This window comes from Thalassophryne amazonica, chromosome 2 (genome assembly GCF_902500255.1).
Source record: "Thalassophryne amazonica chromosome 2, fThaAma1.1, whole genome shotgun sequence".
Lineage (NCBI taxonomy): Eukaryota > Metazoa > Chordata > Actinopteri > Batrachoidiformes > Batrachoididae > Thalassophryne > Thalassophryne amazonica.
Genome location: NC_047104.1, coordinates 37,225,603 through 37,252,221, shown reverse-complemented (window position 1 = coordinate 37,252,221; position 26,619 = coordinate 37,225,603). Strand labels below are relative to the sequence as shown.

The 26,619-nt window shown below is 45.4% G+C and overlaps 1 protein-coding gene across 1 annotated transcript in view; it reads left to right on the top strand.

The window, feature by feature from the left end:
* LOC117503507 (transient receptor potential cation channel subfamily M member 1-like) overlaps positions 1 to 26,619 on the top strand; it is a 143,711-nt gene that overhangs the window by 38,527 nt on the left and 78,565 nt on the right. Inside the window, exons 6-10 of the mRNA XM_034162772.1 lie at positions 3,065 to 3,189; positions 3,278 to 3,449; positions 5,026 to 5,200; positions 6,070 to 6,193; positions 14,319 to 14,391. Coding sequence (XP_034018663.1) covers positions 3,065 to 3,189; positions 3,278 to 3,449; positions 5,026 to 5,200; positions 6,070 to 6,193; positions 14,319 to 14,391 — 669 coding nt within the window. The remainder of the gene's footprint in view (positions 1 to 3,064; positions 3,190 to 3,277; positions 3,450 to 5,025; positions 5,201 to 6,069; positions 6,194 to 14,318; positions 14,392 to 26,619) is intronic.

The following is a 26,619-nucleotide window of genomic DNA, read 5'->3' as shown; positions in this document are numbered from 1 at the left end:
GTTTTTAGTTGTGCATAGACAGTTTTCTCCAGAATTTTAGAGACAAATGACAGTTTGGAGATGGACCTGTAATTCGCTAAAACGGTGCGTTCAAGGCCAGGCTTCTTCAGTAGAGGTTGTATTACTGCTCGTTTGAAGCTTATGGGGACAACACTAGAGGACAGGCTGCTATTTATAATCATCAGAACTGACTGCCCTAAGGTAGACAAAATTTCTTTAAATAAGTGAGCAGGGACGACATCATGAGGAGAACCTGATGGGTTTTATATGAGCCACCACATCTTCAAACAGTGACAGAGTCACAAGCTCAAAACCATTGAAGACCCCTGGGCAAGGAACAGAGGGAGAGGGCTCAGAGGTTGGTGTAGAAATGAGAGCTCTTGCAGAAGCAACCTTCTAAATGAAAAAGTGCAGAAAACTATTACACACATCAATGGATGTTTCCAAACATACAGGCTGTGGGACATTCAGGACAGAGTCAATTGTTCTGAACAGTACATGAGGGTTCTTGTAATTTTCTGTGATTATGCTTGACAGATACTCTTTTGAATTTCTTAACAATGTTTTGATAAGAGCACTAGCGGTTCTTTAAAATTTTTAAATGAAACCTGCAGCTTGTCCTTCTTCCACCTGTGTTCGGCTCTGCGACATTCCTGTCTAGCTGCACGGGTTCTGTCATTGAACCAGGGTTCAGGCTGAGTCTTAAGCCCCTGTCACATATAGCAAGAATGTGGAGAAACCATGCCTGACACAGCAAATATTGCCATAATCCGACACAGTCCGGAGGAAAAGAGGCATGGTCAGCCGTGTCAGAACGGATCCGGAGTACCTCATCCACACCTGCACAATGGTATCCAAAGTGCATGTAGACAACAGTTTAGATGACACAGACTGCCGTTAGATGGCTATAAAAGGCGCTGCAGACTGACCGATGTCCAAACGTCTGAATGGCAAACCCAGGACTGGAGCACTGTGTTTCTCACGCTGTGTGCACACTCAGCTGTGTGTGCATGTGTGTGTGTGTGTATATGTGTGTGAGTGCATATATGAGCCACTAAGAGCACACGTGTGCTTAGTGCCAGTGGACAGTTTCACTGAAAGTTTGCTAGCAGTGTGCCATGCTGTCCCCTGCATCAGACGAAGCATTTCCAGTGAACTTTAATTTCTTTTTTCTTTCTTGCTCACTTCAGGAGCACAACGCAACTCTGGACGCCGCGATGGTTCGATTATCACATGGGAATTCATTTTTATTTTGGATGAAGGGATTTTAACCACAGGCTGCCAGTTTTGGCTTCACGTCCATATCCATGCTGTGAATCACTCCTGGATCGCAGTTGGAGGTGAGATCCATGTTTATTAATGTTGTCATGGCCTGGTAAAACAGTTCCATGTCATATCTCCTACAGAGTTAGAAGGTGATCATTTATTACAGCGTGAGATCCGTTCAGCTCCAAGCCTGACGTGGGCAATGATGCGTTACTGCGCACCACGGAGAGGCGCAGCTGCCCATGTTAAATACAGATATGATGTGGACAATATTCACATTATTTAAGTCGCCCATGGGAAGGAATGGACAAATCTGTACTGTAAGGTATACTGTGGATATAACAGCCTATTCAGATCTGCAGCAGCGTATGCACAGTATCACACAGAGCTTTCGGTTTGATAGCCACTGTTCACATTCACTGTACATGACAATAATTCATAATTATTACTGTACTTGGCCCCACAAATCTTACAAACATGGTGTCTAACCAGATCCTTACTCTGGATGGCATTACCCTGACCTCCAGTAATACTGTGAGAAATCTTGGAGTCATTTTTGATCAGGATATGTCCTTCAGTGCGTATATTAAGAAAATATGTAGGACTGCTTTTTTGCATTTGCGCAATATCTCTAAAATTAGAAAGGCCTTGTCTCAGAGTGATGCTGAAAAACTAATTCATGCATTTATTTCCTCTAGGCTGGACTACTGTAATTCATTATTATCAGGTTGTCCTAAAAGTTCCCTGAAAAGCCTTCAGTTAATTCAAAATGCTGCAGCTAGAGTACTGACGGGGACTAGAAGGAGAGAGAGCGTATTTCACCCATATTGGCCTCTCTTCATTGGCTTCCTGTTAATTCTAGAATAGAATTTAAAATTCTTCCTCTTACTTATAAGGTTTTGAATAATCAGGTCCCATCTTATCTTAGGGACCTCATAGTACCATATCAACCCAATAGAGCGCTTCGCTCTCAGACTGCAGGCTTACTTGTAGTTCCTAGGGTTTTTAAGAGTAGAATGGGAGGCAGAGCCTTCAGCTTTCAGGCTCCTCTCCAGTGGAACCAGCTCCCAATTCGGATCAGGGAGACAGACACCCTCTCTACTTTTAAGATTAGGCTTAAAAGTTTCCTTTTTGCTAAAGGTTATAGTTAGGGCTGGATCAGGTGACCCTGAACCATCCCTTAGTTATGCTGCTATAGACTGCTGGGGGGTTCCCATGATGCACTGAGTGTTTCTTTCTCTTCTTTCTCTGTATGCACCACTCTGCATTTAATCATTAGTAATTGATCTCTGCTGTCTTCCACAGCATGTCTTTTCCCTGATTCTCTCCCTCAGCCCCAGCCAGTCCCAGCAGAAGACTGCCCCTCCCTGAGCCTGGTTCTGCTGGAGGTTTCTTCCTGTTAAAAGGGAGTTTTTCCTTCCCACTGTAGCCAAGTGCTTGCTCACAGGGGGTCGTTTTGACCGTTGGGGTTTTACATAATTATTGTATGGCTTTTGCCTTACAATATAAAGCGCCTTGGGGCAACCGTTTGTTGTGATTTGGCGCTATATAAAAAAAATTGATTGATTGATTGATTGATTTTTGTGACCACAGACCATGGATATTTTCAAACCATGCGAAGTTATAACCTTCCAGAGTGGACGTCTCTTTATTAATAACTAAACAGGGTAGCCTACGTGGACAAGAAAAAGCATTCTTATTGTCCTTCAGCAGCTTCTTGGTTGAATGGTGAAACATCTTCAAGACATCAGAACCACTACTTGCTAAATGCTCATCAGTGTCCTTTCTGATCATGTAGGGGTGATCCGCCATGTTGGAGATGCACTCAAAGACCATTCATCCAAATCCAGAGGAAAGATTTGTGCCATTGGCATCCCCCCGTGGGGAATTGTGGAGAACAAAGAAGACCTCATTGGCAGAGATGTAAGAGACAATAATATAAAATGTTCCTATTTTAATGAAATATTTGTTTGATGGACCTGTGTTTAACCTGGTGATGATGGTTCTACAGGTCACCCGGTCATACCAGACCATGTCTAACCACCTCAGCAAACTGTCAGTGCTCAACAGCAGTCATTCCCACTTCATTCTAGCTGACAATGGTACAAATGGGAAGTATGGAGCTGAGGTCAGGCTGCGGCGTCAGCTGGAGAAACACATCTCTCTGCAAAGGATCAATACGCGTGAGTTTTGTGATCTTCTACATTATATATGCCCAAGATGAACTCAAATCATCAGAGGTGCTAAAACATATCATCTCAAAGTGTCTTTGTATATTGTGTAAGAAAATGTTTGTCTTTTGGGGCTTCTGCGGTGGAAGGGATGACATGAGAGCTGGCAGCCACGTACCCTTAAACAGAGCCACACCAAACAGCTAAGATGGGACAAAATCCCAGTGACATTTGATTATACTATGAACTCTTACTTTTACAAAAGGGTTGCTTACCTATATGTCCATGTGACCAATGATATAACCTGTGAACTTCTCCTGTGTCAATCTATGCTTGGAATGTGGAGTAAGCAGGGGCAGAAAAGGCAGGTTCAGCCATCATATCTCACTTCAGCACATAATAAAAACCACGGCAGAACCACAACAGAATCTTTAGAAGAAATTCCACCGCAGGCTGCAAAAAAATGGAAAGAAAAAAGGAAAGAAAACCTGATATATACATCATAGTCATACAACTATGCCAAAAGAACAACAGACAAACCCTAAAAAAGAACCACAGCAGAAATTCAAAAGAACCATAGCAGAAGTATTTATAGAAGAAGTAAGTCCTATATAAGCTCTGAAGCCCACTGGCGATGGTGCTTACCCATAAAGTGGATGAGAGTCTGACTTCCCTGGACAAGCTAGCAATCCATTACAATTAACATCTGCAGACAAAGCCAATCCAAATTTACAACTGGGTGGACTTGGACAATGTAGATGAAGTGTCTTGTCCAAAGACACAGATGGGTAGTGTGACCAGGAATCAAACCCAATATTGGGAGTCCAACTTCTTGTCCTATTAATAGGAGTTCCACATGGATATTACTCCTTAAGAATTACTACATATAAGAAAGCAACATCAAAGCAATCTTAGCAAAATTTTAAATTTATGAAACAAGTAACTGGCAAAGCAACATCAAAGCAATCTTAGCAAAATTTTAAATTTATGAAACAAGTAACTGGCAACAGTGTTTTCAGTAGCCATGAGTACCCTGTGATTAGCACTAATAGCACTGTTTCATAAATTGCATGCAAACTAAAGGCCAACTTTACATGCGTCTGCCTGAACAAGCTCAGACATGTCCCCCTGTGCCAACAATTCTACTTCAATTAATATTTAAAAATATGCCAGCAAATTATAGTGTTAAACGATGCCAATGTGGCTCAAAACAGCAGGTTCAAGAGTGAATATTTATTTAGTTTTTACGGGAGTTACTCAGAGAACATTTGAGGAATTGCTCACTGATTCATGCACTCACTGACTATTATTCCGATGTAGTATGTCCTGCTAATAACGGGGGCCCATCAGAGATTTATGAAAACAATACATAGTATATACAGTCTCTGATGTGTTGAGAGAGATAGCAACTCTGTCAAACAATATGTTGTTTCAATACGTCTTGTGGTACACAGCTTTAATTTACGAGGAAGAACAACATGATTCTCAAACACGCCACTTGGACTTTAATCCAAAATTAAAACATGAATAGGATGTATGTGGAGTTTGCTGTGATTTAGTGTATTAATATTGTCCATCTGTCTATTAGGTTTGGGTCAGGGGGTCCCTGTGGTGTGTCTCATTTTGGAAGGTGGACCCAACGCCATCTCCATCGTGCTGGAGAGTCTGAAGGAGGAGCCTCCGGTTCCTGTGGTGGTTTGTGATGGCAGTGGGCGCGCCTCTGACATAATTTCCTTTGCACACAGATACTGTGAAGAAGACGGGTGTGTACTGCAGCAGGACAACAAAACGCATAGACCATTTTGTATATATTGTTCAAAATGTGCATTTGTGTTTATTGTTTGAACCTTTTTGTTGTACAGTCTCACACAAGACCTCAAATTACCTTCATAAAGTATCAAAACAGTTTATTATGTTTTGAATAAATGTGTGTGGAAAATTATTTTTGGCTTTATTTTTTCCTTGCTTATTTTTGATTGTAAACCTTTATTACATTTATAAAACACAACAAAAACATATATTCTGAAAGCACAGTTTGTCCTCAAAAGAAAGAGACATAAAACTTGATTGTGGGATGCAGGGAGAGCTGTTAACAGCAATAATAAAACATTTATGCCAGGCGAGTGGACTGTCCAAAAAATGCCCTCGGACCCCAGAGGGTTAAAATCTTTGACATTTATGCTAAAACTCTGAATTTCACTACAGCTATGTCACCTCCTCTAGTACACAATTACTGCTCTGTTCCCCGCCGCAGGATTCCTCCTCTAGTACAATGTTATTAAATGCTGAGCTATGCTGTGTTGAAGACAAGAAATTTGGACCCCTGGAGCAAGCCTTCTCTGGCATTTCACAGAGGTTTTTTGAGAATCCGCGACATTGGGCAGCATCCCCTACTTCCCTTCATACCTGCTCAACAATTTCTCAAGGAAAAATGTAGAATTCATTATTTCAGTCATATTCAGTGCTAAATGATGTGTCCATAATTCATGTCACCATACACTTTATAGCTTTTCAAACATGATTTATTAGTGATTTCTTTCAAAGTGTCAGTTATACAAGAGAACTAATTAGGTTTGGGTAATCTGTGGTTTTTCATGAATACTGATAAACTGTGTGATGTTTTGGTCCACAGGCTGGTGAGCGACAGTGTTCGAGATCAGCTCCTTGTCACGATCCAGAAAACGTTCAGTTACAGCCGCAGCCAGTCACAACAGATCTTCAGCATGCTGATGGAATGCATGAAGAAGAAAGCACTGGTAAGCCAACCCTAAAATCATACTCTGAACTGGTACCCTGCACACTCAATACACCGAGTTCAATCCATACTTACCAAATCAGTCAAGGTTAGTTTTAAATATAAATTAACAATAATTTACAAGTTATGCTTTTACAGTTAGCAGTTAGTGCCAGAGCAGAAGGTTTCCAGTTCAAGACCACCCCAGCTCATTCTCCATGTAACATGGAGTTGTGCTAGGAAGGGCATCCAGCGTAAAGCTTGTGTCAAATCAACATACAGCTCCATAATGGATCTGTTGTGGGGAACTCCAACAGATATGGCACTGCTGGTCATCTATCTTGAATAAAATATAATAGCCATTCCAGGGTGGTAGGTGTAGCCAGGTAGGGGTCAATGAAAGGTTATGCAGGGGTCAAAATGTAAAAATGCTATATTGACAGGTATACCACAATATTTGTCTGATCATACGTGAATATTCTATAAAGGTATTTATTGGACAATCTATAACTGAATGTTATCGGTGGAACTCAGGCACATGGGGTGTGCAGCAAATATATTCTGATTGCCAGTCCCAAGCCCAGATGAGTGAGTAAGGTTTCATCAAGAAGGGCATCTGGCATAAAAAAAAAAAAAAAAATCCAAATACAGTGCATCCAGAAAGTATTCACACCGCTCCACTTTTTCCACATATTTCCACAACCTTATTCCAAAGTCGAGTAATGCTGTGGTGTGTCCTGTGTCTATGTTTGCATCCTGTATTTGTGTTTTCAGTGTCCAGTATGTGGTTTGTTCATCACAAACCCAAAACAAAGAAGCCAGCGCTTTTGTCTTTAAGCACCCTATCAGGTGCTGCAAAGACTCACACTTACCTTATACACAGAATACTACAGACGGTGGCAGTGTAGATCAAACGCAAGGCACTTTCACCCATGGTTTCCTTTATAAACAGACTAATTCGGGACAGTTTATCAACACTGAAAGCAACTCTGTCATTTTTTACAAAGTGGAAATATCGCACTTTTAAAGTAATGCACTAATACTGAAGGTTTGGGCGTTAAACCAACACAAGCACAAAAAAACATTATGGGAAATCAGTCTCCCCTCATTACCCCCCCATCAAAATGCATAGAACACTGCCATCTAATAGATGGGAGTGTGAATAGTGGCCAACGTGTGATCAGTGATCAACATGCTGTCACACTTCACAAACAGAATTTTCAGTTTTACAAATGCCTTTTTTATAAATAGAAAAAAATTACATATTTTCAAACACATCTATTTGTAAAAACCAACACAAAAACACTTGTGCAAATCAAGGACTATTTGTATATCACCCTCTGTGCATCTGCAGGTATTAATGAGACACATTTAACTCCATAAAAAAGTCTTTTCACTTAAAAAAAAAAGTAAAGGTTTGCATGTACATGCTGTCTTTAAAGCAGACACAGTCAATCATTATGTAATGGAGCAATGTATTATGGGAGTTCGGGGTTTATTTGTTTTATTATTATTACTGTAGTATTATTGTTAGTTTAGCAGTGTTGTTAGTGTTAAAGATTTGTTGTGTTTTTATAGTTCAAGGAATGTTGTTAGTTTAGTTAAGAGTTATGTTGTGACATTTTTTTCTCAGCAACAGCAGAAGCTGGCAGCTGTCCCGCCCCTTTCTGCTGGGGGAGGGCTGTGCAATACATGCAACAGAAAGGAGTTAATGTTTGACTTCACGGTTTATAAATGTTTTTGACCATTTGGCCTTAACTATGCCAGCAAAGAAATGCTAGCGGACTGAAAATTAGCTGAACTAAATTTAGGGAAGCTAATGAATCTGCTGATAGTCTTCAAAGTTAGCTGAAAAACTAATATGCTAATGAAAAAGTTAGCTTCGCTAATTAGCAGATTAGTGGAACTGTGCCCACCACTGCGTATCTGTCTTTAGTTATTTTGTCACTGTCTATAATGGAGTTTCCTTTGTTATTGTGTCTTAGCCCTGGGGTTAGTTTAATCACGGTTTTAGTTTTCTGTTTTTTTTTTTTTTGTTGTTGTTTTTTTAAGCTACCATAGTTTGTCTTCCTGTTTTATTGTAGTGGTCTTCTGTGCTTGTATGTTTTGGATAACTTCTTCCTGTGTTTCTCCCCCAGCTGTGGTTGGTTGTAATTATCCTCATTTGTCATGCGTTTGTGTCCCTTGTGCATTTGCTGGTTCTTTCATGTTGGTTACTTCTGCTCATTCCATGGTTGTGAGTATGTTGAGTATTTTTGTCCCCTGTAGCTCTGTTGCTGTATTTAGTTCTAAGTCATAGTTCAGGTCTGTCTGTACTTCGTGTGGTTTTGTGTGTATTTTTGAGTTTGACTCACCTCATCAATTTCATATGGATTGTTGGACTATGTTGCGCTTATGTTGAATAAATCACCATGATTGCACCTACTTCCTCTTGTTGACTGCCTGCATATGTGGGTTGTTTTTGCATGACAAATCCTAACAAGTAAATTCATTTTTTCTCCTCAAAATTCTACACACATCCCATAATAACAACATGAAAAAGTTATTTTGAAATTTTTGCAGATTTATTAAAAATAAAAACCTAAGAAATCACATGTACGTAAGTATTTACACCCTTTGCTCAAAACTTTGTTGATGCACCTTTGGCAGCAATTACAGCCTCAAGTCTTCTTGAATATGCTACAAGCTTGGCATACCTTGGTGCACTGGTGGATCTTTAGGCAGTTTTGTCCATTCCTCTTTGCAGCACCTCTCAGCTCCATCAGGTTGGATGGGGAGCATTGGTGCACAGCCATGTTCAGATCTTTCCAGAGATGTTCAATCAGCTTCAGGTCTGGGTTCTGGCTGGGCCACTCAAGAACATTCACAGAGTTGTCTTGAAGCCACTCCTTTGATATCTTGGCTGTGTGCTTAGGGTCATTGTCCTGCTGAAAGATGAACCATAACCCCAGCCTGAGGTCACGAGTGCTGTGGAGCAGGTTTTCAGTCAGGATGTCTCTGTACATTGCTGCATACATCTTTCTCTCAATCCTGACTAATCTCCCAGTTCCTGCCACCACCATGCTTCACTGTAGGGATGGTGCCTAGTTTCCTCCAAACATGACACCTGGTGTTCATGCTAAAGAGAATTTTGTTTCTCGTGGTCTGAGACTCCTTCAGTTGCCTTTTGGCAAATGCCATGTGCCTTTTACTAAGGAGTAGCTTCCGTCTGGCCACTCTACCACAGAGGCCTGACTGGTGGATTACTGCAGAGATGGTCTGGAAGATTCTTCTCTCACCACAGAGGAATGCTGGAGCTCTGACACAGTGACCATCAGGTTTTTGGTCACCTCCCTGACTAAGGCCCTTCTCCCCCAATTGCTCTGTTTAGATGTGCAGCCAGCTCTAGAAGGAGTCCTGGTGGATCTGAGCTTCTTCCATTTATGGATGATGGAAGCCACGGTGTTCATTCAGGCCTTCAAAGCAGCAGAAATGTTTATGTACCCTTCCACAGATTTGTGCCTCGAGACAATCCTGTCTCAGAGGTTTACAGACAATTACTTTGACTACTTGGTTTGTGCTCTGACATGCAGTTGGAACTGGATGTATTATAGAAGACATACCTTACTGAGTTTTCATGCAGCATCAGCTGTAGGACCTTATATGTAAACAGGTGTGTGCCTTTAGAAATTGTGTCAAATCAACTGAATTTGCCCCAGGTAGACTCCAATTAAGCTGTAGAAACATCACAAGGCTGATCAGTGGAAACAGGAGGCACAATTGTAAGTATTCATAGCATAAAGGCTATGAAGATTTATTTACATGTGATTTCTTAGTTTTTATTTTTACTAAATTTGCAAAAATCTAAAAAAAATTAATTTCATCCATTTCCAAATAAGGCTGTAACATAACAAAATGTGGAAAAAGTGAAGGGCTGCAAATACTTTCCACATGCACAGTAAATAAATAAATATGCTGGTCAGAAATCGAAACTCCATACAAGAGTAGTTGAGGCCCCAGTTAACAATGACTGGTGCTGTTGCCCAACAGGGTGTCAGTGGAAATTGGGCTACTGCTGGGCAAAGAAGAAGAAAAAGAGCAGGACAATGTCTCTGGAGACGGTCAGAGAAAAGGAAAACTAGAAGGGTGGAAGTAAGAGAATTTGGATGGTGGCAGTATGACAGGTAAAGAGAGAGAGAGCTGGCTAACATGAAGAAGAGGAGAAAGGTAGACATATTGTGCGTGCAATAGACCAAAAGGAAGAAAGGTAAGAACAGGAACATAGGTGGTGGGTTCAAGTTGTTGCATCATGGTGTCGATAGAAAGAGAAATGGTGGTTTTAAAGGAAATGGTCATTTTAAAGGAAGAGTGTCTTAAGAGTGTGCTGGAGAATAAGCAAGTGTCTGACAGTGTAATGAGTGTGAAGTTAGAAATTGAAGGGGTGATGATATCATCAGGACATATGGCCCACAGGTAGGTTGTGAGATAAAGGAGAAAGAAGATTTCTGGAGTGAGTTAGATGTGATGGTGGAGAGTATGCCCAAGCATGAATGAGTGGTGATTGGAGCAGACTTCAGTTGGCATGCTGATGATGAGAACAGAGGTGATGAGGAAGTATTGGGCAGATATAGTATCAAGGACAGGAATGTGGAAGGGCAGAAAGTAGACAGGAGTACAGAGATCTGGTGTAAGGTGAAAAGGGAAGTGGCAAAGGAAAAGGCATACGAGGGCTGTTAGAAAAGTATCCGACCTTTTTATTTTTTCAAAAACCATATGGATTTGAATCACGTGTGATTGCATCAGCCAAGCTTGAAACTTCGTGGGCATGCGTGAGTTTTTTCATGCCCTGTCGGTTGCGTCATTCGCCTGTGAGCAGGCTTTGTGTGAGCAGTGGTCCACCCCTCTCGTCGGATTTTTATTGCAAATAAATGTCTGAACGATTTGGAGCTTTGCTGCATCAATTTTTTCCAGAAACTGTGAGAGACCTCCAGGTGGACACCATTTGGAAAATTCAGATGGCTTTCAGGGACGATTTTATGGGGATTACACAGATTAAGGAGTGCTCCAGCCAGTTTAAAGAGTTTTTTTTCATGGAAAGAGAAGCGGAGGGATGCGCCATGGAGCTGTTCATGGCGCGGCACAAAACCACCTCCGTGTTGGTCTCACAGGACGGCTTTGAGATGGCTTTCGTTGGTTTTTCAGTCGTGTGACTATCTGAGAAATTGTGGATGAGCCTGGACATGCCAGAACATGTCCTGTGAGGCTTCATCACGGCATTGCTTTGCGACATGCAGCATCGCCGCCACGCGTGGAATTCCTCCACACGTCTGTCTCAATGTGCTGAAAAAGTGCTGATGTCCACGTCTTCTGCAATTCCTGTGCTAGTTAGACGATGTCCCGGATAAAACACAGCATCCAGTTTGGAAATGAATGGCACATTCCACTGTTACAGGAGTTTTTGTCATGGAAAGAGGAGCGGAGGAATTCCGCGCATCACGGCGGTGCCGCATGGCGCAAAGCAACACCGTGATGAAGCCTCACAGGACATGTTCTGGCATGTCCAGGCTCATCCACAATTTCTCGGATAGTCACACGACTGAAAAACCACCGAAAACCGTCTGAAAGCCTTCTCAAAGCCGTCCTGTGAGACCAACACTGAGGTGGTTTTGTGTCGCACCATGAACGGCTCCGTGGCGCATCCCTCCACTTCTCTTTCCATGAAAAAAAACTCCTGTAACAGTAGAATGTGCCGAAAAAGTACTGATGTCCACGTCTCCTGCCATTTTTGTGTAAGTCAGATGACGTCCCAGATCAACAAAGCTTTCACGTTGGAAATGATCTGGTTGATTCAGCCTGTCGATTGGCGCTCGGAGCGCGGCGCACTCTCAGCAGCTGTGGGCGGTCTTTAAACCGGCTGGAGCACTCCTTAATCTGTGTAATCCCCATAAAATCGTCCCTGAAAGCCATCTGAATTTTCCAAATGGTGTCCACCTGGAGGTCTCTCCCAGTTTCTGGAAAAAATTGATGCAGCAAAGCTCCAAATCGTTCAGACATTTATTTGCAATAAAAATCCGATGAGAGGGGTGGACCACTGCTCACACAAAGCCTGGTCACAGGCGAACGACACATCCGACAGGCGTGAAAAAACTCACGCATGCTCACGAAGGTTCAAGCTTGGCTGATGCAATCACACGTGATTCAAATCCATATGGTTTTTGAACAAAATAAAAAGGTCAGATACTTTTCTAACAGACCTCGTATAGTGTGCGGTACAATAAGGTAAACACAAGGAAGGAGAAAAGGACTTGAACCGGTTAGCCAGACAAAGGGATTGAACTTGGGGGAAAACAAAGATGTGCAGCAGGTTAGGGTGATGAAGGATGTAAATGGTAATGTGCTGACAAGTGAGGAGCGTGTTGAGAAGGTGGAGGGAATATTTTGAGGAGCTAATGAATGAAGAAAATGAGAGAGGGAGAGTGTGAGAGAGAGAAGGCTGGGTGATGTGGGGAGAGTATTTCAGGAAGTGCTTGGGGGGGTAAGGATGAAGCTATAACATAGTTATGATAACTATGAAGAGGATGAAGAGTGGAAAGGCACTTGGTCCAAATGACATTCCAGTGGAAGCATACAAATGTCTAGGGAAGATAGCAGCGAAGTTTTTAACTAGATTGTTTAATAAAATCTTGGAATGTGAGAAGAGTGGAGACTAAGTGTGCTAGTTCCTATTTTTAAGAACAAGGGTGATGTGCAAAACTGCAGTAACTATAGAAGCATAAAGTTGATCAAGACATAAAGCTGATCAGCCACAGCATGAAGTTATGAGAAAGAGTAGTAGAAGCTTGGCTAAACATCTTTTAGTCCATGGGCCAAGCAGGTTTTTGGTTCCACACAAGGTGATGAAATGACACTTAGAATCCAGCCACACTGTACCATGGCCTACACAAAAATGTATGATAACCATCCTAGGGTGGTAGCTGTAGCCAGCTAGGGGGTCAATGAAGAATTACACAGAGGTCAAAATGTAAAAATGTTCCAATCATGTTGAAAACTACACTACATTATTTGTCTGATCAAAAGTGAAGGGGAAAGCAGGTGGCAGCCGGCCAAACAGCTCATCCCACATTTCCCTATCCTCAGCCAGATTGAAATACAGTACAAACTGATGATGGAATCTAAACCAGATCCAACAAGAGATTAAACTTTCAAGTCAAGATGGTGATGGGTGAGTACAAACATACGACAGGCTATCAGGAACAACACTAATTCAGGTCATGTCATTGAGCATACACTGGTGTTCGGCCTCATCATATAACATATTTCAATACAATTAATAATAATAATAGCAATAATAATAATAATAATAGCAATAATAATTGTTGTTTGAGCAGCTGACTGTCTCAGAGGTGACATTACATTTCAGGAGAACTTCAGAGCTTTATGGGCACAAACCGCTCACAGCTCACTTCACCAGCAATAATTCTATTAAAACTATGGACAAATAGGCGTTTTGTTTTTTGTTTGTTTGGTTGGTTTTTTTTTTGGAGTGTGCAGAGTCTGACCACCATGCTCAACCCTGATTATGTGGCTAATTTTTCACATTTTATCTTGGTGCAACATCCTAAATTATTCTGTTTTCACATTAATCACATTTCTAAATATCGAATAAAGATAACCTTTTTTGTGGCCATGCAATGATGCATTAGTACTTCCTGTCATAAACACTCTGAAATATTACCACGATGACCTTAGGCTCAGCTTCAGCAAGATTTGCTTTGTGACCACAATTTATTTAATTCCACAATGCATTGCAGCTTTGTGTAAACAGCCGTGGGTGTGCTTTTAAAAATATTTCCTTCATCCCCTTAAAATGATGATGTGAGGATTAAAATGCACTTTTGTTTTATGAGCCCACGGGTGGATTCACCCTCTGAACTGAAGTAAAAACACCTCAGGGTAAAACTCTGCTGCAGTGAATGAAGCTTCATCTGACACAACAGGCAGTCAAACTTGTTGACGCCCATGGATGACAAACCAAAAGTAGTCAGGGGTGAGGAGAACATAGAGTGAGATCCATAAGGTCCGTGATTTAGATCCTGAACACGCCTGAATCTTTGGAGGTTTCCATGGTTACCGCATTAGTATTTTTGACTCTGTTTTGTGTGGTTCAGATCACAGTGTTCCGTATGGGCTCAGAGGGACAGCAGGACATTGAGATGTCCATTCTGACAGCACTGCTGAAAGGTAACACGAAAGAGCACATCAGTTTTCCTCAACCTGAAAACCACCTGACTATACCTCAACACCAAATGAAAACTGCATCAGTTTACCTTAACCTGAAAATCATATTTTTTTACTTGGACTTCAAAACCACATCACTTTACCTCAACATAAAAACCGCATCAGTTTACCTCAACATGAAAACCACCCCACTTTATCTCAACACCAAAACCACCCCACATTGCCTCAACATTAGAACCACCTCAACAATAAAACATCATTTCACTTCAGCCTAAAAACCACATCAGTTTACTTCAAGATGAAAACCAACTCAGGTTACCTTAACCTGAAACCACATCAGTTTACCTTCACCTGAAAACCACATCTTTTTTTTTTACTTCAACCTGAAAACCACATTTTTTTACTTCACACTGAAAACCACATCAGTTTGCCTCAACCACAAAACCACATCAGTTTACCTCAACATGAAAATCGCATCAGATTACCTCAACATGAAAACCACCCCACTTTTTATCTCAACATGAAAACCACCCCACATTGCCTTAACCTGAAAACCACATCTTTTTACTTCAGGCTTCAGCTTACCTCATGATAAAAACCACATCAGTTTACCTTAAGTTGAATATCATATCTTTTTACTTCAACCCGAAAACCACCCCACTTTACCTCAACATTAAAAATATAATTTTACTTCAGCCTAAAAACCACTTCAGCTTACCTTAATCTGTAAACCACATCAGTGTTGTGTGGGCCGCCAGAAGAGGAGGTACTGCTGGCCCACCACCAGAGGGCGCCCCGCCTGAAGTGCGGGTTTCAGGCACGAGAGGGCGCTGCCGCCACGGACACAGCCAGGGGTGACAGCTGTCACTCATTATCTCATGACAGCTGTCACCCATCTACACTTCATCTTACTACTCCATAAAACCCGGACGTCATCTCCACCTCATTGCCGAGCTTTCATCTACCTGTGAAGGTAATATTCTCTGCTGTACTGAAAACTGTGTCATAGTCTGAACCCTTTTTGCAGCCGCTTTCCTGTTGTGAGCCTTATCTGCTGGATTGGCGTTTGGTGTGAACAGCGACGGCTTCGCTTCAAACCCCAACCAGATAAGTGGTTTAACAGGAGCTGCACGAGTGTGTGATTAGGGGTGGAGGTGACTTTCCACCTTCTGACTGTTTTGGTTACTGGGTGTGCACACACCTACATCTCACTGTTTGTGCTCCTCGCCAGCAGTACCAGATCCGACAGTCGGGGACGGTGATCACCTGGGAATTCGGGACTTGGCGGCTCCAGTATTCACCAGGTTTGGTGGCGGTGGAAATCGTGTGGTTCCGGCTCTTCTCAGGACAGACGTCTTCTATCCACGAGCCTGCCCACACGTCACCTTTGTGTATTGACTGCTATCAGATTCTGAGATTGTCTGTATATTCGTTGTGCACATTCACAACATTAAATTGCTACCTTTTGGCTCATCTATTGACCGTTCATTTGCGCCCCCTGTTGTGGGTCCGTGTCACTACACTTTCCCCAACAGGATATCTCGGCCAACGTCATGGATCCCGAGGGGCGTCAACCATCTGTTGGACAGCCAATGGAAGAGCAGGGTGCGCAGGCGTCGGCTGGAGGCGTGATTGGTGAGTTGCAGCACATCCTCACCGCCTTTACCACTCGGCTGCACCTGATGACCGAGCAACACATCATCCTTAATCGCAGGATGGAGGCTCTCACCGCGCAGGTGGAAGCGCGCGCTCAGGGCGCTGCTGCAGCTCCTCCTCCTGCCGACCCGGTGCCGAATACAGACATTCCACTGGTCATTCAACGACCCCCCCCCCACCATCCCCTGAAGCATACATAAGCCCCCCAGAGCCGTACGGAGGTTGTGTGGAGACATGCGCGGACTTTCTTATGCAGTGTTCGCTCGTCTTTGCACAGCGTCCCGTGATGTACGCGTCTGACGCCAGCAAGGTGGCTTACGTGATTAATTTGCTTCGAGGCAAGGCACGCGCTTGGGCTACAGCACTTTGGGAACAGAGTTCACGGCTCCTCACCTCTTATACTGGGTTTGTGAGGGAGCTCAGAACTGTTTTTGATCACCCTAACAGAGGCGAAACCGCGTCTACCGTGCTGCTGTCAATGAAGGCGGTCGACTTCCGCATCACGGCTGCGAGATCTGGCTGGAATATGACTGCGCTCTGCGCCGCCTTCATAAATGGACTGTCGTTGGTCCTGAAGGAGCACCTGGTGGCTAAGGAGGAACCGCTGGATTTGGCTGAGCTTATCGATTTGGTTATACGGTTGGACAATCAGTTGAAAGAATGCCGACGGGAGCGAGGCGAAGGGCGTGGTCAGGCACAAGCCGTCCCTCTTCCTCCCGGGTCCGAAAGAGAGCCATCTTCCCCACGCTCCACAGCCATGGCGCTCCGTGTGGCTACAGCTCCCCCTGCTGACGGTGCTAGGGACACGAGCAGGGCCACATTCAGACAGAGGAGGCTGGCCCGCGGGGAGTGTTTTGTCTGCGGCTCGAGTGAGCATCAGCAGAGAGACTGCCTCAAACGGTCAAAACACAAACGCCCGCCCTTAGAGACTGGGCTGAGGGGGGGTCAAAACATTCACGTGGGTCATACACACCTGTCAACACGACTCCCAGTTAAAATCCTGAGCGGGGATCTAACCCTTCAAGCCCCAGCACTGGTGGACACGGGGTCAGAAGGGAATCTGTTGGATAGCAGATGGGCAAGGGAGGTAGGGCTCCCTCTGGTGGCGCTTTCTTTGCCAGTGAGGGTGCGAGCACTAGATGGCACACTTCTCCCTTTTATCACACACAAGACACTACCTGTAACCCTGGTAGTGTCTGGGAATCACCGGGAGGAGATTGAGTTTTTTGTAACTCCTACCTCCCGCGTGATTTTGGGCTTCCCATGGATGATTAAACACAATCCCCGGATTGATTGGCCGTCTGGGGTTGTGACTCAGTGGAGCGAAACCTGCCACCTGAAGTGTTTAGGATCCTCGGTTCCTCCCGGTGTAAATGCTAATGAGGAGGTCAAAGTCCCTCCCAATCTGACGGCGGTGCCGGTTGAGTACCACGACCTTGCTGACGTCTTCAGCAAGGATCTGGCGCTCACCCTTCCCCCGCACCGTCCGTACGATTGTGCCATTGATTTGGTCCCAGGCGCTGAGTACCCGTCCAGCAGGCTGTACAACCTCTCACGTCCTGAGCGCGAATCAATGGAGACCTACATCCGGGACTCATTAGCTGCCGGGCTGATCCGGAATTCCACCTCCCCGATGGGTGCAGGTTTCTTTTTTGTGGGCAAGAAAGATGGCGGACTCCGTCCATGCATTGATTACAGGGGGCTGAACGACATAACGGTTCGTAATCGATACCATTTACCCCTGTTGGATTCAGTGTTCATGCCCCTGCATGGAGCCCAAATTTTCACCAAACTGGACCTTAGGAATGCGTATCACCTGGTTCGGATCTGGAAGGGAGACGAATGGAAGACGGCATTTAACACCCCGTTAGGTCATGTTGAGTACCTGGTCATGCCGTTCGGCCTCACTAACGCCCCCGCGACGTTCCAAGCTTTGGTTAATGACGTCTTGTGGGACTTCCTGCACCGATTCGTCTTCGTATATCTGGATGACATACTCATCTTTTCCCCGGACCCTGAGACTCATGTCCAGCATGTACGTCAGGTCCTGCAGCGGTTGTTGGAGAACCGGCTGTTTGTGAAGGGTGAGAAGTGTGAGTTTCACCGCACCTCTTTGTCCTTCCTGGGCTTCATCATCTCCTCCAACTCCGTCGCCCCTGATCCGGCCGAGGTTGCGGCGGTGAGAGATTGGCCCCAGCCAACAAGCCGTAGGAAGCTGCAACAGTTCCTCGGCTTCGCGAATTTCTACAGGAGGTTCATTAAGGGCTACAGTCAGGTAGGTAGCCCCCTGACAGCCCTGACCTCTCCAAAAGTCCCCTTCACCTGGTCGGATCGGTGCGAAGCCGCGTTCAAGGAGTTGAAACGCCGGTTCTCCTCTGCACCAGTTCTGGTGCAGCCCGACCCTAGCCGCCAGTTCGTGGTTGAAGTGGACGCCGCTGACTCAGGGATAGGAGCCGTGCTATCCCAGAGCGGAGAGACCGATAAGGTTCTTCACCCATGTGCCTACTTTTCTCGCAGGTTGACCCCAGCTGAACGGAACTATGACGTCGGCAATCGAGAACTAATTGCGGTGAAAGAGGCTCTTGAGGAGTGGAGACACCTGTTGGAGGGAGCGTCTGTGCCGTTCACGGTTTTCACTGACCATCGGAACCTGGAATATATCAGGACCGCCAAGCGGCTGAACCCCAGGCAAGCCCGCTGGTCACTGTTCTTCGGGCGTTCTGACTTCCAAATCACCTACCGCCCCGGGACCAAGAACCAGAGATCGGATGCCTTGTCCCGGGTGCATGAAGATGAGGTCAAGACTGAGCTGTCGGATCCACCGGAGCCCATCATTCCGGAGTCCACTATCGTGGCCACCCTCACCTGGGACGTGGAGAAGACCGTCCGGGAGGCCCTGGCATGGAGCCCGGACCCCGGAACTGGACCAAAGAACCGTTTATACATCCCACCAGAGGCCAGAGCTGCAGTCTTGGACTTCTGTCATGGGTCCAAGCTCTCCTGTCATCCAGGGGTGCGTAGGACCGTGGCAGTTGTCCGGCAGCGCTTCTGGTGGGCATCCATGGAGGCCGATGTCCGGGAGTATGTCCAGGCCTGCACCACCTGTGCCAGGTGCAAGGCAGACCACAAAAGGTCCTAAGGACTTCTCCAGCCGCTTCCTGTGCCTCATCGCCCCTGGTCCCATATCGGCCTGGATTTCGTCACGGGCCTCCCGCCGTCCCAGGGCAACACCACCATCCTCACGATAGTGGACCAATTCTCCAAGGCGGCCCACTTCGTGGCCCTCCCGAAGCTCCCAACGGCCCAGGAGACAGCAGACCTCCTGGTCCACCACATCGTCCGTCTGCATGGGATACCAACTGACGTAGTCTCGGATCGTGGTCCCCAGTTTTCCTCTCAAGTCTGGAGGAGTTTCTGCAGAGAACTGGGGGCCACCGTGAGCCTCTCGTCTGGGTACCAACCACAGACGAACGGACAGGCAGAACGGGCCAACCAAGAGTTGGAACAGACCCTCCTCTGTGTGACATCCGCGCACCCGACGGCCTGGAGTAACCATCTGGCCTGGATCGAGTATGCACATAACAGCCAGGTGTCTTCTGCCACCGGCCTCTCCCCATTTGAGGTGTGTCTGGGGTACCAGCCCCCATTGTTTCCCGTGGTGGAGGGAGAGGTCGGTGTGCCCTCGGTCCAGGCCCACCTGCGGAGGTGCCGTCGGGTGTGGCGCACCGCCCGTTCTGCCTTGTTAAAGGCCCGGATGAGGGCTAAGGCCCATGCAGACCGCCGGCGGTCCCCGGCCCCTGCATACCAGCCCGGGCAGGAGGTGTGGTTATCAACCAAGGACATTCCCCTGCAGGTGGACTCCCCCAAACTGATGGACAGGTTCATTGGACCATTCAAGATCGTCAAAATCCTCAGTCCTGCTGCAGTGAAGCTCCAGCTCCCGGCTTCACTGCGGATCCATCCTGTTTTTCATGTCTCCCGGATTAAACCACACCTCACCCCTCTGTGCTCCCGGTCCGGCGCCGCCTCCTGCCCGGATCATTGACGGGGAGCCGGCTTGGACAGTGCGCTGGCTCCTGGACGTCCGTCGAATGGGCCGGGGGTTCCAGTATTTGGTGGACTGGGAGGGGTATGGACCCGAAGAACGCTCCTGGGTGGAGAGGAGCTTCATCCTGGACGCGGCCCTCCTGGCCGATTTCTACCGCCGATACCCGGATAAACCTGGTCGGGCGCCAGGAGGCGCCCGTTGGGGGGGGGGGGGGGTCCTGTTGTGTGGGCTGCCAGAAGAGGAGGTACTGCTGGCCCACCACCAAAGGGCGCCCTGCCTGAAGTGCGGGCTTCAGGCACGAGAGGGCGCTGCCGCCACGGACACAGCCGGGGGTGACAGCTGTCACTCATCTCATGACAGCTGTCACCCATCTACACTTCATCTTACTACTCCATAAAACCCGGACGTCATCTCCACCTCATTGCCGCGATATCATCTACCTGTGAAGGTAATATTCTCTGCTGTACTGAAAACTGTGTCATAGTCTGAACCCTTTTTGCAGCCGCTTTCCTGTTGTGAGCCTTATCTGCTGGATTGGCGTTTGGTGTGAACAGCGACGGCTTCGCTTCATACCCCAACCAGATAAGTGGTTTAACAGGAGCTGCACGAGTGTGTGATTAGGGGTGGAGGTGACTTTCCACCTTCTGACTGTTTTGGTTACTGGGTGTGCACACACCCACATCTCACTGTTTGTGCTCCTCGCCAGCAGTACCAGATCCGACAGTCGGGGACGGTGATCACCTGGGAATTCGGGACTTGGCGGCTCCAGTATTCACCAGGTTCGGTGGCGGCGGAAATCGTGTAGTTCCGGCTCTTCTCAGGACAGACGTCTTCTATCCTCGAGCCTGCCCACACGTCACCTTTGTGTATTGACTGCTATCAGATTCTGAGATTGTCTGTATATTCGTTGTGCACATTCACAACATTAAATTGTTACCTTTTGGCTCATCTATTGACCGTTCATTTGTGCCCCCTGTTGTGGGTCCGTGTCACTACACTTTCCCCAACAATCAGATTACCTTAACCTGAAAACCACCTCAGGTTGCTTCAACCTGAAAGCCACTTCGGTTTACCTCACCTTGAAAGCCACTTCGGTTTTCCTCACTCAAAAATCACACCTCATAACATGCAAATCTCATCAATTTTGTTCACTGTCATCATTCTGTTAGTCAATAAAACCTGTCAAATTGTGTGAAGCCAACTGCTGTGCATGTTGGTGATACAATAACAGGGTATTGTTTTCAGTGGTAGTGGCGGGGGGGGGGGGGGGGGGGGGGGGTGTTATGATAACTCAAAAACTGACTCAAAAATTTCCTGCAAACCTGGTGGGAATGTTGTTTGGATTAGGTTTTGGAGTAGTTTGTTCAAAGTTCAAATGTGAAAGTCAAGGCAAACATGGTTCAAAAAATACTTTTTTTGTGTACGTGTGTATATCGCAACAATCAAGAAGCCTAGATGGATCAACCTTGGTGGGAATGCTACTTGGAAAGATATCTAGAGGTGATTAGATTTTGGACTAGTTTAGTCAAAAGTCAAGGTGAAGAAAAATATGTTTTTTTTGTTTGTATATCACATAAAGGTATGAATGACTTCATAATGAAGCCACACCGAGGTCATACAGTGAATTCAGAAAGTATTCACAGCGCTTCCATTTTTTCAAAATTTTGTTATGTTATAGTCTTATTGTAAAATAGATTAAATTCATTTTTTCCTCAAAATTATATACACAATACCACATAAAAGCAATGTGAAAAAGCTTTTTTTGAGATTTTTGCAAATTTATTAAAAAAACAACACCAAAGAAATCACATGTACATAACTATTCACAGCCTTTGCCATGAAGCTCAAAATTGAGTTCAGGTGCATCCTGTTACCACTGATCATCCTTGAGATGTTTCTGCACCTTAATTTGCATCTACCTGGGATAAATTCTGCCATGAACTTGGGCACAGAAATGCAGGGCACAATTGCAAGACAATTGCAAGTAAGAAAAAGAGATTAATACAAAAACAGATGGGGGTCGGTACACGGAGAGGCAGGCAAACTACAGCAGCTGTATCCAAAATATTGAGACAATGGTATAAAAAAAGACAAGGAAAAAATACACTCAATAGTTTCAAAAAAGATGGAGTGGGAAAAATGGCAAAACAAGGACAATGAAGAAGGCTGGTCGTGATGACACAAAGTAACAATGAACCGGCAGAGACATGAGGAAATAGTGGGTGTCGATGAGGGAAAACAAAAAACAGGTGTGTGAGAATGTTCAAGAACGAGGCATGACAAAGCGATGTAAAACACACCCAGACCCAAACCTCAGACACAAAAGAGAATATGGGGAACACAAAAACAAGCCAGACAAAAAAAAACAAACAAATACACAGTCCCACATGACATGACCTCCCTTTCAAAGACTGGCCCCGATGGCCCAGGAGTGTCAAGATGCAAGGCGTGGAAGTCCTGAATGAGTCTAGGGCCCAGAACAAAATGAGACAGGATTCAGGGCCGTTCTTCTGGACCATACCCTTCTCAATAAACCAATTACTGGAGCCCCCAGCCCTGACAATGAGCAGACAAGAGCAGCCGCACAGTGAATGCTGGACTGCCATCGTCGAACTGGGTGGGCGGAGGGGCTTGGCAAGAGGGTAGAGCATGCTTGACTTGACTGGCTTGACATGACTAACATGGAACACGTGGACGCGCATGGTCCTGGTGAGTTTAAGCCTGACTGCCACTGGGTGAACCACTGTGGGGATAAGAAAGGGTCCAATGAGCCTGGGAGCGAGCTTCTTGGAGTCCAAACATAGCAGCAGGTGCTTGGAATGTAGGATGGAGAAGAAGTCCTTTTGTGATCTGCAGCTGTCTTGTACACTGTCAACGACTTGAGAAGGGCAGTCTACATGCCCTCACCTCCAGGAGTTTACGGAGTCCAGTGACAAAGTCTATAGCTATGTGAGCCCATGGTTGCTTGGGTACAGACTGCAGTGATAATTTACCCTGTGGTCCAGAATGTCCAGTGGAAGTTAGCAAATCCCAGGAATCTCTGCACCTCCTAGTGGGTGCGTGGCGTGGGTCACTCAGCCACTTTCGCTACTTTAGCTGGAGCCATCGTGTCCTCCCCCTCAGCCAGCACAAACCCCAGGAAAGATGGTGAGGTTTGTGAAATTCACATTTTTCCACTTTTACATACAGCTGGTTCTGTAGTAAACGCTGCAGTACAGAACAGTCATGCTGAGCGTGGATCTCCTCATTGGGGCAAAAAATTAGGATATCGTCCAAATATACAATTTATTGAGCAGGTCCCAAAGAACATCACAGACCAATTTTTAAATGTCGCCGGTGCATTGGTATGACCTGTCAGGCTGGGCGGCTGCCTGGTAACCATAGCGGCTGGACCCACGATGCAAACTCCCATACTAGGTTTAGATGTAGGTAAAAACATGGTCTTTATTCCAGGCTCTGGTTCGGTACACATGTGATCAATCAGCGGAGCAGAGGTACAATCAGGATCAGGCAAAAACGCAGTCATGGTTGAGCAGGGGTCAGAGGTATGGTTTCTGGACAAAGAGGCGTGGTTTCTGGACAAAGAGTATGGATGGGGCAAGATTGTGAGGAAGGGAGTGTGCAAAGTGGAGTGAACTAATAGACAAAGATGCGTGAGATGGTGCAAGAGCTGGAGTCAAAGGAAACACAAAGCAGACAGAGTCAAAGTGAGGGAAACAACATGATGTGGCAGGTGCAAGGCATGGAGTGAACATAATTAACAGGGCATGAGGACTAACAGGAAACAATGAACAGGCTAAACATAAGAGAATATAGCACAGAACTTGGCAATACAACAGGAAATACATTATCCAATACTAAAGCAGAACAACCAGAAAAACAGAGCCCACGTGATTACGGATACAAAACCCAACACTACAACACAATAGAAAATATAACGGATGAAAACAAAACAAACAAAAGATAAACAATGAAAACATAAACTGACTGAACAAAGCTAGAACAGAACAAAAGGCAAAAGTAAACAGTAACAAAGCAAACAAAATAACATGTAAAACATAGCAGAATAAATCATGATGAAAATAAATAACTAATAAATCAAAGCTGAAAAGAACAAGGGGGGGGGGGGGGGGCTCAACGCCCTATTCAGACCAAAATCATGACATGACCAAATGGCATGGCCAGATATTCATAATGGCCCATGGGTGCATTAAACGCCATCTTTCGTTCAGTTCCCTCCAATATCCTGACCAAATGGTAATCATTATGTAGATCTAATTTGATGAATACTTTAGCCCCCTCTAGTGGCTCAAATGATGATGAAATTAATGGGAGGGGATAGCTGTTCTTTACAGTTATGTGATTAAGTCCTCAATAGTCTATGCATGGTCGTAGGGTATTATTCATTTTTTTTCCACAAAGAAAAAAATCCTTTGCTGTAGGGGGTGTAGATGGTCAAATTAGACCGGCTGCAAGTGATTCTTGGATGTAATTGTCAATGGCTTGGTGCTCCAGTGCTGACAGGGAATACAGCTTGCCCCTTTGGTGTGTGTGCGTGTGGGTGGGGAGGGGGTACCTGGCAGCAAATCAATGGCACAGTCATAATTTCTGTTTGGAGGCAGGGACTTATCCTTAGCCTCGCTAAAGACTGTGGCGAGGTCATGGTAGCAAGATGGAACAGTAGTTAGATCAGAATTAGGATAGCTCTGAGGCTCTCCTTATCAGACCAGGCATGCATGCATGCAATTTGGCCCCCAGGAAAGGATCTGCCTATTGGCCCAATCAAAATTTGGTTTATGTTTCTTTAACCATGGACCACCCAAAATCACCAGATGAGACATATTGCTGAAGATGTGGAAACACATTGTTTCTGTGTGACTATCTGAGAAGGAAACCTGCATTTCTCCCTAAGTATTTCTCCCTAAGGTGCTGCCATTCGTGGTATTCACCTCCAAGAGGTATGGCAAGGGGAGCAGTCTAAGGCTCAAACTCCTGATGAAAGATGGGCATAGGAGGTTAGCAACAGAACCAGAGTCTGTAGCACAGATGTAATTGTGGCTTTGAGCTTGTTGTGTTCTACTTCAGTGCTTATGAGGTTTTGACTCACCCTCACCTCTGATCTCTGCAAGGGCTAAGAACCACGGACCTGGCAGCCTGAAACCAGGTGCCCGAGCTGGACGCAGTAGAAACACCGCCTCTCTCGTTGGCAATGCTGGTGTTCCTCAGATGATAGGCGGGTTTGTCCTAGATGCATCGGTTCCTCCATGCTGGTTTACACATCGCTGATGTTGGGTGTGGTCAGCCTGGAGGACAGGTCCCTGCAGTCGCTCCTTCCCTTCTGTGTTGGTGACCCAGCACTGCGGAGCCGGCCCACCTCCTGGTGTCTTTCTGACAGCCTGCTGTCAACCTTCATGACTACAGTGATGAGCTAATCCTTAATATTGCCAGACAGTCCTTGAACTAAAACACTGGATATTACCACCATATTCCACTTGCTCTTAGTGGTGAGTGTCTGGAAGTCTATAGCAAAATCATTTACTTTGCGCGAACCTTGCCTTAATGTCAGTAATGACCTTGCAGCTTCCCGACCTGGAGAAGTATGCTGAAACACCTGCTCAAATGCCTGAATGAAACTGACCTGACAAGCAGGTGCCAGATCTGTCGTTCATGCCTCAGCCTGTCCCTACAGGTGAGATATGATGAACGTAATCTTTGTGCGGTCTGACGAAAAGGCTGAGGCTTGTAGTTCAAAGTGTAGTTCACATTGTGTGATGAAGGGCTTCACCTTTACTGATCCCCAGAGAAACGCTCTGGATGGGAAAGCTGATTGCAAAAACTAGTGTCACTGACTTGGAGTGGATTCTCTGCTGATGCCTCCTCTGTCAGTTGCATAGCAGTTTCAGGTTTCACTGGTACAGGTGTTCCTTTTTCAAGCCTCTCCACCCGGAAACCAACCTAAGAGCTTAACATGGTCAATATCTGGTCCTGATACTTCACTAGCTCACTTAAACTGGAGCACAATATCAACAAAGTCTCTTTCTGCTGTGCGAGCTTTTATCCCTGAGCGCGAAGTGTCAAATTGACCAAGGTGGAGTCTGCTGGGTCCATTTTTGTCCAGTTTGTTCTGTTATGAACTTAGGCACAGAAATGCAGGACACAATTGCAAGACTCACTCTGGTGTGTAGTGTAAAAAAGGGTTTAACACAAAAACAGGTGAGGATCGGTACACGGAGAGGCAGGCAAAAATCAGCAGTGGTATCAAAATCAAGAAACAATAAACAATGTTAAAAAAAAACAGGCAATAGATACAAGAAACAAGGCGTGGCTCATGCAGCAAAACAAGGACAATGAAAAAGGCTGGTTGTGTCAGGATTGGGGTTTTGTTCTCTGGCTTTGGTTTGGTTTTGTTCAGTTTCTTGCTGGGGTTTTTCCAGTTGAGGTTTGTCTGTCCCTTTTTCTCTCGTCTTTCCCTGCTGACTCTTGGTGGTGGGTGTTTCTCTCTCTCTCTCTCCGGCCATGCCCTCTTT